This window comes from Ascaphus truei, chromosome 17 (assembly GCF_040206685.1).
Source record: "Ascaphus truei isolate aAscTru1 chromosome 17, aAscTru1.hap1, whole genome shotgun sequence".
Taxonomy (NCBI): domain Eukaryota; kingdom Metazoa; phylum Chordata; class Amphibia; order Anura; family Ascaphidae; genus Ascaphus; species Ascaphus truei.
The window spans coordinates 24,779,585-24,791,930 of NC_134499.1; the positions used below are offsets into that span (position 1 = coordinate 24,779,585).

A 12,346-nucleotide genomic window follows, 5' to 3' on the forward strand; every position below is an offset into this window, starting at 1 on the left:
GGGGTTCACTAAATGGCTGTCAGTGCAGCAGAAGAGGACCAAAGATGCAAAGTTCTTTGGGGAAGATCATGTGACCAGGAAGTCACTAGATACAAATGGTGCACTGCTAGAGAGGGCAAGGCTCAAAAAGGGGTGTGCCAGAGCCTGTTTCAGAAGAGAAAGGGGATGTGCCTTTGTAAATGGTTGCTATAGAAATGAAAAATGCTTGTTACATTATAATACATTAAAATTGTAATTCAGAGTTGTTAAAAAAAATGCTACAAGTATTTTCTCATAGTACAGAACTGATTTATAAAAAAATAAATTAAAAAAACCCAACACATTTAGGATATTGCTTGGTCTGCAGCTTTAACCAACCCAACTAACAGTGCTGTGTAGGTGACAAGCCACATACTGTATGGCTCCTAACTCCCAGCCTGGGTGCTGGTGGTCTATGGTTACTCACAGGTATCAAAGTAACCAACAACCTATTGGCCATTGCAAGTGACCCAATTTGACTATTTACAGGACAAGAGAGAAGGTCCTCCATTCCCAGATAATAATTCTATTCTACAAACCAAACTTTCTATGCATCTCCGACACGCACTGCTACCATCTTCCTCCTCTCCTTATTTCCTCTGCTGGCATTCATGCCTGGGCTCAGAGCCAAGTGGACCGGACTGCCCCTCATTGTCACTTCTGTTTCAATTGCATTTGCACCAACCGCTGTTATTATAGGCTTCAGGAAATGTTCTAAGCACTGGACCGGCTCCAGTGCTGTGCTCTAATGAGTTGCAGACTGGAGCACTTTGGTGTGCATATGTCAGGCTAGTGCCATGGTTTTCTTTTAGAAGCAAAAGGGGGGAGAAAAAAAAAACAGTAGTTCAAAAAAATAAAAAAAATGCTCTGCCTTCTCAAATTGACAGAAAATCGACCTCTGCACTTCATCAGAAATTCCTGCAGACTTACAAAATAAAGGAGTTTGCTTTTATCACCCACAGCGCACCTCATATGGAAAAATGGAAAACACTACATCACTTGACCTCAATATGCCCTCTTTTCAACCACAGATGAATATTATGTATAAAACCCTTAAATCAATTTAACATGTAAAAAAAAAAAAAACTAAATAAAGGGTTCTCATTAGAAGTTTTACACACAGCAAATGTGGTGGAGGGAGGGGAGAAACCTACAGAATTGTGTCACAATATAAATATGATTTTTTTTTTTGTTTTGTTTGCAGAATTCAAAAGGCTGCTGTTTTGTTTGTCATTTCCAATGGCTTTCTTGTGCCAATCCAGGATTTAGCATGTTGACCAAAAAAATTATATACTTTCTAATTGGGGAATTATTTTTAGCTCTATTTGTACCAGGTATATTCTGTGTTAACCCTTTCCCTTTCAGAGGGTTCGGCAAAACGGTCTGCAACCCTGCTTGTCACCATTATTAGCATACAATGCGTCCACTGCAGCCAGGGATTCTGGGAAATGACATGCAAATGAGCACAGTGTCACCATTTGCTTCTGATCCATTTTAACATGGAGCCCTATAATCATGCCTGCCTTATTACACATACATGACACACACACACACACACACACACACACACACACACACACACACACACACACACACCTTTAAATTCACATTGTTCAACATTTTATTTGTATATTATATATAATAATAATAATAATAATATGTTTTGCGTTGAAAAACTGAAGAAAAAAAACAGATTTAAAAAAAAAATCTTACAATTTTCTCTATCAACCTATGACTGAAATTTATACCCCAACCCATAGAATAAAAATACAAAAAACGTGAAACGCATAAGATTAGTAATTTGATATATGAGTAACATTAATAAGTAGGAATCGGTCAAAGGAAATTCCCGACTCATAAGGCTGACACACAAACTTGAATAGTGGGAGGCAGTGAAGAAGTAAGTAGGAGTAAATGCGAATGGGTAATCAGTTCCCGTATGTACAGGGGAACATGACTAAGGCCTCCTGGGCTACTCAAATGCTGCCTCGAATAAAGGCGCTTTCATTTAAGATTTAGACAAAAGGGATTTGGGAACACAATAGCTGAAGTCAAAAGCATCTTTCCAGCTTTGCTTTACTAATACCCAATGCTGCTCCGCTGAGATGCCTCATATCTGTTGCCTCTACAACAGGGGTGGGCAACTCCCGTCCTCAAGGGTCACCAACAGGTCAGTGTTTCAGGATATCCCTGCTTCAGCTCAGGTGGCTCAGTCTTTGACTGAAGTTGCCCACCCCTGCCCTACAACCTTAATCTAAGCATTAAACAGCTGGTTGTCTAACCATGTTGCTACCACTTCTTTAGCCCAGTGGTACATTATATATACCCCACAAGGTGGTGGCGGACTCCCATGATTCCTTGCAATGGTGAATACCTTTAACTCTCCCTAATCTGCAATGCTACAACACTTAGCTCTCATTCCTTCCACGGCACAAGTGGACTATCAGCAAGGGTCCGACCGTGTTATTCCTAATTAGCTTCTTTTTCTTTCCCCCCCCACTCCTGGTCCTGTGGCTCTCATAATTAGTTACCTGGGGCTGCAAGCCAATTCCATGTGATGACAAGAAAGTGATCCATGAAAAACTAATAAGTTAAATCCAATTTCAGCCTTCCTCTAATTAAATGCACATGGAACTAATGACTCAAACCCTACCATTTCAGTGATAATGGTAATTAGCGAGGTGGCAGCCACTTTCTTTCTGAAGGTGTAAAGCACAAGGTAAAATGGCAGGAACACTGTTAATTACATGTGTCATTTTGTTATCAATTTACACGTATTTGACCAGTCAAGTCTGCTTCCTTTGTTTTAATTTTATTCCATGGTAATCATAACATTATCTATGATCCATTATCTGCTGCACACGTTTGGCCTTGAAACTTCCTTTGATAGCAGCTTCTGTGCAGAAAGCCAGATACCATACAAAGTACACCTAGATTATGAAAATGGCACAAAATGGTGTTACACTTGGTGGCTGAATACCATGTAACCTCTTGAGTGCCAAATAAACCTGCAATGCTTCCCAGTGCAATAAATGTCCCTCTGTCTGGTACTAAAGGAGATAACTGATTGGGTTGGAACTTGGCACAGTTTATCAAGCTGACATATTTATGCAGTTCTACTTCTGCTTTTGGCTAATTGAGAAAGGCATCATTGCATTCTGGTATTTATTAGAAATGATAGGTTCAAACTTAAAGCGGCAATCCGAGCTGGCCATTTTGTTTTGTTCACATAGGATTAAAGTAGGGGGTCTCCGGAGCTGAACCGCATTAACTTCAACTCCGGGGACCCTCTGCTTCCAAAGATACTTAACTCTAGAGAGATGCCGGTAGCGGCTCTGACTCGCTAGCTGGGGCTCACGTAATGGACGCTTTTCAAAGGTCAGCGTGCTGCGGGCCAATAGGAAGCCGTGATGTCATCCGGTGCGTCTTCCTATTGCCCCACGTGACGCGGGAGCTTTAAACTTGCAGGAGATACCGGCGCCCCCTTGGGAGGTAAGTATCTCAAGAAGCAGGGGGCCCCCAGAGCTGAAATGAACGGGGTTCAGCTACAGAGACCCCCTGCTTCAATCCTATGTAAAAAAAAGGAAAAACGTGCGGCTTGGATTGCTCCTTTAAAACATTCAGCCTTCTGACTGGTCTACATAATGAGCATTAAAAGCCTATGAATGCCCAGTAACTAGAACAGAATAAACATTAAAATAAAAAAAAATGATATATCTATATATATATATATATAATTATTTTTTTTAGCCTACAATAGTAATAATCTTTTTAGAACAAGTAAATGCCCTGGCTGGGCTGCATCGAAGATGAACTCCTGTGGTCAGGCCATTATCGGACAGGTAAATGCCCTGTTGTGAGGGAATTCTTACTTGAAAGTGTTTTTTTTTGACTGGTCTTATCAGAGGCTCATACATTCACAACCGTCCTTTCCCTGGAAATGCAGCCTGCAATTCCAAGAGGACACGGCTCGCCTACCTATTGCAGGACATCTTGTCTATTTCACCCCCCAGGGGAGCGGCAGTGTAAACACATGCCAAGAAAAATGCATTTCTCCAATTTTGTTTAAAGATATTTCACCACGTCGCTTTCATGGCTTTGAACAATGGATCCCAGTTTCTAGGCCATGATCAGTTCATCAGGGGGTCAAGTCAAGACCAGACTTGCACACCTTGTTTTTGCAAAACTACAATATTTAAGTGTCCGATGTAAAATGTGTTTTTTACCCGTTATAAACATAACATTTTGAAGCCCTATAAAATATTTTTATGATTCCTTTTTGGATTTGATGAATGCACTGAGGTTGGTGCTAGTGAGGGGCGTTTGGTCATTTTACCGTCATTAAAGGAAACACATACAGTAGTAACCACACAATCCAGTTTTCTTGGAAGTCGTCCTCCACAAGATGCACACTGAATAGTGGCCACAAGATTAATATCTTATGGGGGGGGGGGTTAAATTCCTTTTCTGACAGTTAGTAGAAATGTATACACAAGGCCATGTTTTTCTTATTTAACAGGGGACAGACTGACCATGTCAAACCTATTGCAGGGGATACCATTTTTGTCTCAATAAATTGGTTTATTACTACACTGCCATGTGATCTTGATTGTTAGTAAATTGTGCTGGTTCACTTAGTAGAAAGATGGTTTCTGCACGGAATTGCTCCCTTATTCACTCAAAGCTCATACACACTGAACTTGTGACAAAACTATTGCAGAACAGCTTTTAGATTTCACCCCAAGTGTTCCAGGAAGATATGCTCCCCTGCTCACCACTATTTAAAAGCATCCAATTATTGGGTGAAGAAACAAATGTGTTTTGATACCAGTCTCCAATTTACACAGCAACAAAATAATATGAAATTAGACTTATTATGGGATCAGATTAGATATATCACTTACTGTTTCTTGCAAGTGGCTGATTCATTTCTAAAATCAATTACCTTTAAAAAAAAATAAAAAGTGTATATATTCCAGGGACAAATAATGATTTAAAATTACAAATCGAGACAGATCCCTGACTGCAATATTACAAAGAGTTGCATATGAATAGCACTGGGTATGTTAGCAATTTGATCATACATTGGTTTTTACTTTCTCCAACCAATGCACTACTAGCGTTCTTTGAATAGTACATTGTCATTTTCCCAATGCACTCAGGAGCTGTTATTTCTAAGAGGATTCACAGCATTTTTTTATTTTTTTTGTACTCTGCAAAGGCTCCAGTTGTGAAGAGAAAAAAAAAGAATGGGTAGTCATTTAAATCAGTGAGTGACAGACTGGGCTAGCTCTCTGTATACATTAATAAATTAGAATTTTAATTGTGTCTCTGACTGCAGGGGATGCTCCCGTACTTTAATATGTACCAACAATTGGCGATGTTATGGAATTTACAATGTGGCCTCCTTTACTGACCCCTGCAACACAATTCCCAGTCTGACAACGGAAACCGTTTAGTTTGATCCTTTCAACTTATTTGAATCCTGACAAATAAGCTCACAGCTGAAAGGTCAGCACCGCCATATTTCATCCTCCGGGGGTTTTGCTTAAGACATATGCACAACAAAAGCAGTCATATAAGTACCTGACACTGGACTTGGCTAGCCCAATCCCTCGTTAAATCTGTCTCCAGTGCAAGTCTAATAAAAGGCATCAGGATCCGCAAATAAAAGGGGCACCTGTATCAAGGCAAAAGTGGAGCAATTATTGGGCAAAATGACAGCACCATGTATCAAAGGAAATAGACCCATTGAAATCAATAGGATATTTTTCCTTTGGCAAGTCCTTTTTGCCCCAGAATTGCTCTACTTCAGCCTTGATATTTTAGATATTTTAGAAGTGTTAGTTTACATTGCTGTACTACTCCACACTTTGCATTAGTTGTCGCTTTGCCACAGGGCGAAAATGAACATGAAGCAGCCCTTCCAGCCTGCATAGGAGATGGGGGCGCGGCCTCCCGTACTGGTGATTGGCCACCGACGCGGCCGTGGGCGGGAAGGAGCCAAAAAGGGGGGTAACAGTTGTGGCCAGGAGCGAGTTCGGTCACTTTGCTTCTGGCCACGACAGTAGGTAGAGGCGAGTGGGCGGAGTCACCGGGACGTAACTTCCATGAGCCCGCTCGCGATAACAGCTGGATCAAGGGGGCACGGCGATGGTTGATGGGGACAGCGGGTCAAGGCCCGGCTGACCCTTCACTTAACCCAGGGGTGCGCAAGGGGAAAAGTTTGCGCACCCCTGCCTGCCCTCCTCTGTGCCTCGCACCCCAACCCCTTGCTTGACCCCAGCGTCAAATGAACGTGACGTCACACGACCCCGCTGCGTCATTTGACACCGGGTTACCAGGACGACGTGTCACAAGAAGGTATTATATAAGCCCTGCACGGTCCCCCGGCATTTACTGTAAATGCCTGAGAGCGCGGGACCTCTATAACTGCTGCGCCCCCCCCCTGGAGGGCGCGCCCCCCAGTTTGCGCACCGCTGACACTGCTTAACCTATTAAGCGAGCATTCTGGCAGGGACTAGCAGTTATTATATAATAAACAAAGCCGCTGCCTTTTATACCTCCAGACCGAGTCTGGCGTTATTTGTATGTGTTTGTGTGGGTACGGGTAAAAGAAAGAAGGGGGGCTTCCTCGCAGCCTCCGTGGTCAAGGGTATTAGAGTAACTTTCTGTAGCTTCCAGTACCTGCCAAGTAACCGCAAAACTGTACTATTAGGTAATTGTTTCACATTAAAAGAGAATTTAGCTATGTCTGCAAGGAAAAAACGGAAAACAAACTAACTAAAGATAAATATCAAACGACTCACTAATTAGCTAATTTTCATTCTCCATGACACACCACCTTAGTACCAATCCACTAGTTTGTTCACCCAATTCCGATTTAAATGCAGAGAATTGGTTAAGGCCCCACTTTGAGACCTAAAGTCAGGCAATACAGTTCTATCTATCTACCTACCTACCTCAATGTCTTGTATAGCGCATATACAGAGCGAACTCTGCTCCTATTCTCTTTTTAAAAACTTCAAAAGTGGGGCGAAAAATCAATCGGGGTTCGGGAAGGTGATTTTAAAGAGAGAAATCTTGAGTCGTTTTCTTAAAGTGGGATGGTTTTTGATTTATCCGCCTTTGCTTCAGGTATTTAAAATATGATCCTGGGCCAAAACGCCTAATGCATGTTTCATTTGTCTTCAAACACTCATGTGCTACTCTTTCCTGGGCTCCATGATTTCAGGGCCGTCAACAGGGGGGGGGATAGCCAGGACAAGTGTCCAGAGCAGGTGGCTGCGGGGGGCCAAGCTTGCCGGTGCTGGAAGTTGGTCCCGGCTTCAGGTCCTCTCGTTGCCACCAGGCCCCGGCTATCCCCAGCTGCGGGCCTCCCTCACTTTCCCACACCAAGTGTCTCTCTGACGTGGCACACACCGGCATGAGAAAGAGGCCAAGTGCGGGACAGTGAGGGAAGCCTGCCGATGGGGAGAGCTGGGGCCTGGTGGCAATGAGAGGACCAGCCGCCAGACAAAGCAGTTAGGTCTGGCCAGTGGTTGGACCCAACTGGTTTGTCCAGCCACTGGACCCCTTCTCTCCCCAGCTGCGGGCCTCCCTCAATGTCCCGCGCAGGGCCTCTCTCTGATGTCGGCGCACGCAGTGGCACGAGAGTGAGGCCTGGCATGGGAGAGTGAGGGAGAGAGGCTAAACAGCATGGGAGAGGGAAGTCTGGCAGGAGGCCCACCGCAGCTGGGGGAGAGCCGGGGCACCAGAGGCCTGAGACCATCCCCAAGTAAGTGAGTTTTTGGTATGTATTTGGGGGGGGTTGTATGTATTGGGGGGGGTTGTATGTATTTGGTGGAGGGGGGTTGTATGTATTTGGGGGATGGGGGGTGTATGTATTTGAGGGTAGGTTTTTTTGCATGTATTTGGTGGCGTTTGCATGTATTTGGGGGGTGGGGGCGTTGTATGTATTTGCTGGCCGGGTTTTTTTGTATGTATGTGGGGGTGGGTTTTGTATGTATTTGGGGGTAGGGTTTTGCATTTATTTGGGGGATGGGATTTTGTATGTATTTGGAGTTGCCTTTGGGGGGTGCGATTTTTTATATGTATTTTGTGGGGGGTAATTATTGTGGGGGGTGTGAGGCAGGGGGAGGGAGATGTGCGAAATTTGCCATTTTCTGGAGAAATATTTCTCTCAAAAGAATGGCAAGTATCACAAAACTAAATTAATGTTGTGAAAGGTCACATGAACAAGGTTTTATTTATTTTTTTAAATATTCTGAATAATAAAAATTGATCAAAATGGTGAAATATTATTTGTGTCTGTGAAATTTCAGCACAAATTGTAACATTTTGACCATTTTCAAGCAATTGACGTTTTGGAAAATGGCAGCATTTGTGAAAAACTACTCAAAACACTCTGCAAACTTGCCTAATTTCGCTCAACTCTTATGTAAATGTTTGCAGCATTCTGTACTAAACATACATTACTTCGTAAAGCTTTTCCACTGAAAAGTTTGTCGATGTTTTTCCCCAAACTCTGCATCTGCTGCAATGCATTTTAACCTGTTCAATTGTGGATGAAACTGCAACGTGTTGAGGTTATTCAAGCAGCAAACTCCGCAAAAAAAAACCTGCAAAGCCCCCCTGTATTTTCATTAACACGGAGATCAGTGAAATAAAGGGTATATTTGGAGGTACATCCACTAGCGACAAAGTTCCCAAAAGCCCATTTTCCGTTTTTTTTTTTTTACAAAGTTGGAAAATCTTGTTAATTTCTCCACAAATGGGAAGAACCCCTGGAATTCCGGACACATAATTACATTTGCACACAGATCCCATTAATAGGTTCCAGCAACACACAGCAGAGTGCCGCCACAGTGCAAGTACACCTAATCTGCAGCGAATGAATATGTTCTTTACCTGGAGAGATGGTTGTTTGTCATTCCTCTTGGCGGTCTTTACTCCACTGACTTGTTGCTGGTGTAATAATAGCTGCCGTGCAACCTGGAGAGCCTGAAAGGAAAAACGGAGTAAGCTTTGAGTTGCACACTACGATACAGTATATTTCATTGCAGTCCCCTACCCCATTGCTGCTCAACTCCAGTCCTCAAGGTACCCCCCTCCCCAAAAAAATAAACTGGTCAGGTTTTCAGGACATCCCTGCTTCAGCACAGGTAGCTCAATCCTGAGCCACCTATGCTGAAGCAGGGATACCTAAAAACCTAACCTGTTGGGGGGGGGGGGGGGGTCTTGAGGACTGCAATTGAGCACCCCTTCCCCACCCCATGTTCAACTATAAATACTGTAAATCAACCCTTTATCACTGCCCACCAGTAATAACACCGACTCTTCTGGTCACATTTGTATTTATTTCATATTAATATTAGCCTTTGACCAACTTAATCAACATGGAAGGTTTAGACCTGGGACGCTTCTCCAAAAACAAAGACATAGTTGAACCACAGAAAATGTACGTTTCACATCATATTACTGTGTCCTATATCTAGGTAATAAGAATGAGTAACGAGGACACACAAATGAAAGGAATTGTGGGTTAACTGGAGTTAGAATTTTGCAGCAGTAACAATGTCTATCAGCCCCTGCTTCCATCACAAACATCCCCCCAGGCTCACAAAAAAGCATCTTACAGGCATGGGGTATCAAGAAGAAGCCTATGTTAATGCATTTCCAAAAGACAGCTTAGCAAACATAGTGACTTCTTTAAAATCAGAGCGTTTTGAGATACTGCAGCTTCCTGCACAATCCAGTACAACCCTACGGCTGCGCTTATAGTGCCGGCCACGCGACGTCGCCCGAAAACAAATGTATTGCCTCCGTCGCGTGCGCTTATAGAAAGCACGACGCGACTGCAGCGACGCGAAATTTGGAAGCCGGTCAAATTTGATTTTTCAGAGGCTGTCGCCACATGGTGACAGCCTCTCAACTAATCAATGACCTGGTCGCCCACGGCGTCGCCAGAAAGCGAATTACAACTTTCGCTAGCAGCGAGGGGTGATGTCACGTCCAATAAACCCCTTGGTATATTTTCCCCATGTTGTTTACTTTCATGCAGGCATGAATTTAGAAAAATAAAAATAGTAACACAACTAAAGTTATATTATTTTGTTATTGTTACACTGGTTGCTCGAAGTAACCTTGCATTCGATTAGTTGGTTTTGCCAGGAGTTTTTCCTCAGTGGTGGAAGTTATGAATAGTGCCAAAATATTGTGGAGAAATGGCCTCATATTATTTGCTGGGATGTTACCTGAAGTCCATTTGGAGCAGTTTCACCAAATGAATTTGATCATCTTGGCTAGGCCCCAGTGGACTGTGCAGGACATGAGTACTATCAAAGTCATACAATGTGACAATGGCAGCTAAACTAGGCCCATACTGCAGTCATTTTGAGCACATTAAAATAAGGACTTTCTCACCGAAGCAAGGAAGATTCTGCACCGCAGAAGGATAGTGCATGAGTGCAAGAAGCATGTTAAGACTTGGACAAAGTCGGAAGACATCTGTCAACTTGAAAAAAAAAAATCTTGCACATTTTTACAGTACATAGCATATAATTCATTATTAGGACTATCCATGTATTCCTAAATATTTATGACCGTGCAGATAGTGCTTATAATATTGAACAAACAACATCATTACTGAAAAGGTACAAGGTCACCACAAGGTTAGGAAGCACTGTGGGAAGGGATTTTGAACCCTATTTATTAAGGGGTGCTACTTTATAAGACGCCTTCAAGCACCAACTGTACGGACTGCCCCTGCTTGAACAATATTTGTCTTGCATAATGTGTATTTACAATAGATCTAAGGATCTTTGCCCCCAAAAAAGATCCACTTCTATGTGACTCATGTTGCTACTTTGTAGCAGAGATCGAAATTTCACAGTATATATTCTATGTGGGCTAACATGTCTTGAAGAAAGAAAACACCACATCTAAACTTTCCTACATTAAAGAGAACATAACAACGGTTTGGTTGAACAGTAAGCTAAACCATGTTCTTAAGAGGGACTGTAGAAAAGGCAGCATGCTTCTTCACTCAAAAAAAACATCAGTTTTTGGGAGTAGTGTTGGAAACTGTTGGAAACTGCTGGTACCCCCCTTTTAAATCCCATTCCCAGCCAGCATCTGTGTAGTTGCCATTCTGGAGGCTTCAACAAGCACCAAGCATAGGGGACCAGATTAGAGATGTTAAACTGGTCACCAGAGTTTGTTACAAAAAACATAACAAGTGTGTCTTTATATCCTTCATCTTTAGGACTTTTAAGAAACAAAATATGAATTTAGAGCTAACCGCATGTGAGGGCATCGCTTTTAGGAAATGTTGCTGCCAGAGAAACAGGCATACAGCAGCAGTGGTACATACAGAAGAGAGCTCCTAAGGCCGCGCTTACAGTGCCGGCGACGCGACGTCGCCCAAAAACAAATACATTGCCGCCGCCGCCACGTGCGCTTATAGTGCACGCGACGGCGACAAGCGACGGAGCGACGTTGCCGTCGCGAAAATCTGAAGCCGGCAAAATTTGAGTTTTCAAGGCCCGTCGCATCACGTGACAGCCCTTGAACAAATCAAATTCACGGAATCCCACAACCCGGCGAAACATAACTTTCGCCGTGGCGACGGTTGACGTCACCCGCCGTGTCGCCGTCGCTAACCATGGCACTATAGGCACGGCCTAACTGTGATAGATCCTGATGATGTGCCAGACGTTAGCACACGGGAACCCACAAATCATTATATAGTTACAGGTGTCAAGATCATTTAAGAGTTAGCTTCAGTTGCATTTTCCTACTGTCAATGATTCCAACCCTAATAGAAAATGAAACTGTAGTTCTCTCTCAACTCATCAATTTGATTTCTGAATTCGACACTATTCTTAATAACGCCTTCATCAAATCGTGTTAAGAGAATTTCGAAAAATATAAAATACAAAAAATATATCTTTATGATAATTTTAAATTATAACCAGGTCAATATTACATCTTCCAAACAAATACTATTGTATTATACTCTATAAGGCTGCGACACCCGTGCCGTGGACCGCGCTCATACTTGCGAGTGGTGACATCACCAACTCTCCAAGCATGAGCGTTGGACTGTCCTGCAACTTTTTCGGTAAGCACGAGCGTGGTGCGTGGCCTAAATAGTGACTGGCGCTGATTGGCTGAGGAGGTCATGTGACCCCTCAGAGCACCTCAAAGTCAATTTAACTTGTCTCAGCAAGTGCCCAGTGCCCGCGAGCGTATGTGCACGCTCACGGGAGTACCGCATGAGCTTGGCCGGAGAGAATAAAATTGACCGCACCGAGCACCAAGCGCG

At 43.2% G+C, this 12,346-nt stretch overlaps 1 protein-coding gene across 15 annotated transcripts in view; it reads right to left on the reverse strand.

Moving 5' to 3' along the window:
• Positions 1 to 12,346, reverse strand: part of FOXP1 (forkhead box P1) — a 501,565-nt gene that overhangs the window by 102,284 nt on the left and 386,935 nt on the right. For all 15 annotated transcript variants that reach the window (XM_075574323.1, XM_075574310.1, XM_075574311.1 and 12 more), the window contains one exon: positions 8,929 to 9,021. In XM_075574323.1, the coding sequence (XP_075430438.1) occupies positions 8,929 to 9,021 (93 nt within the window). The remainder of the gene's footprint in view (positions 1 to 8,928; positions 9,022 to 12,346) is intronic.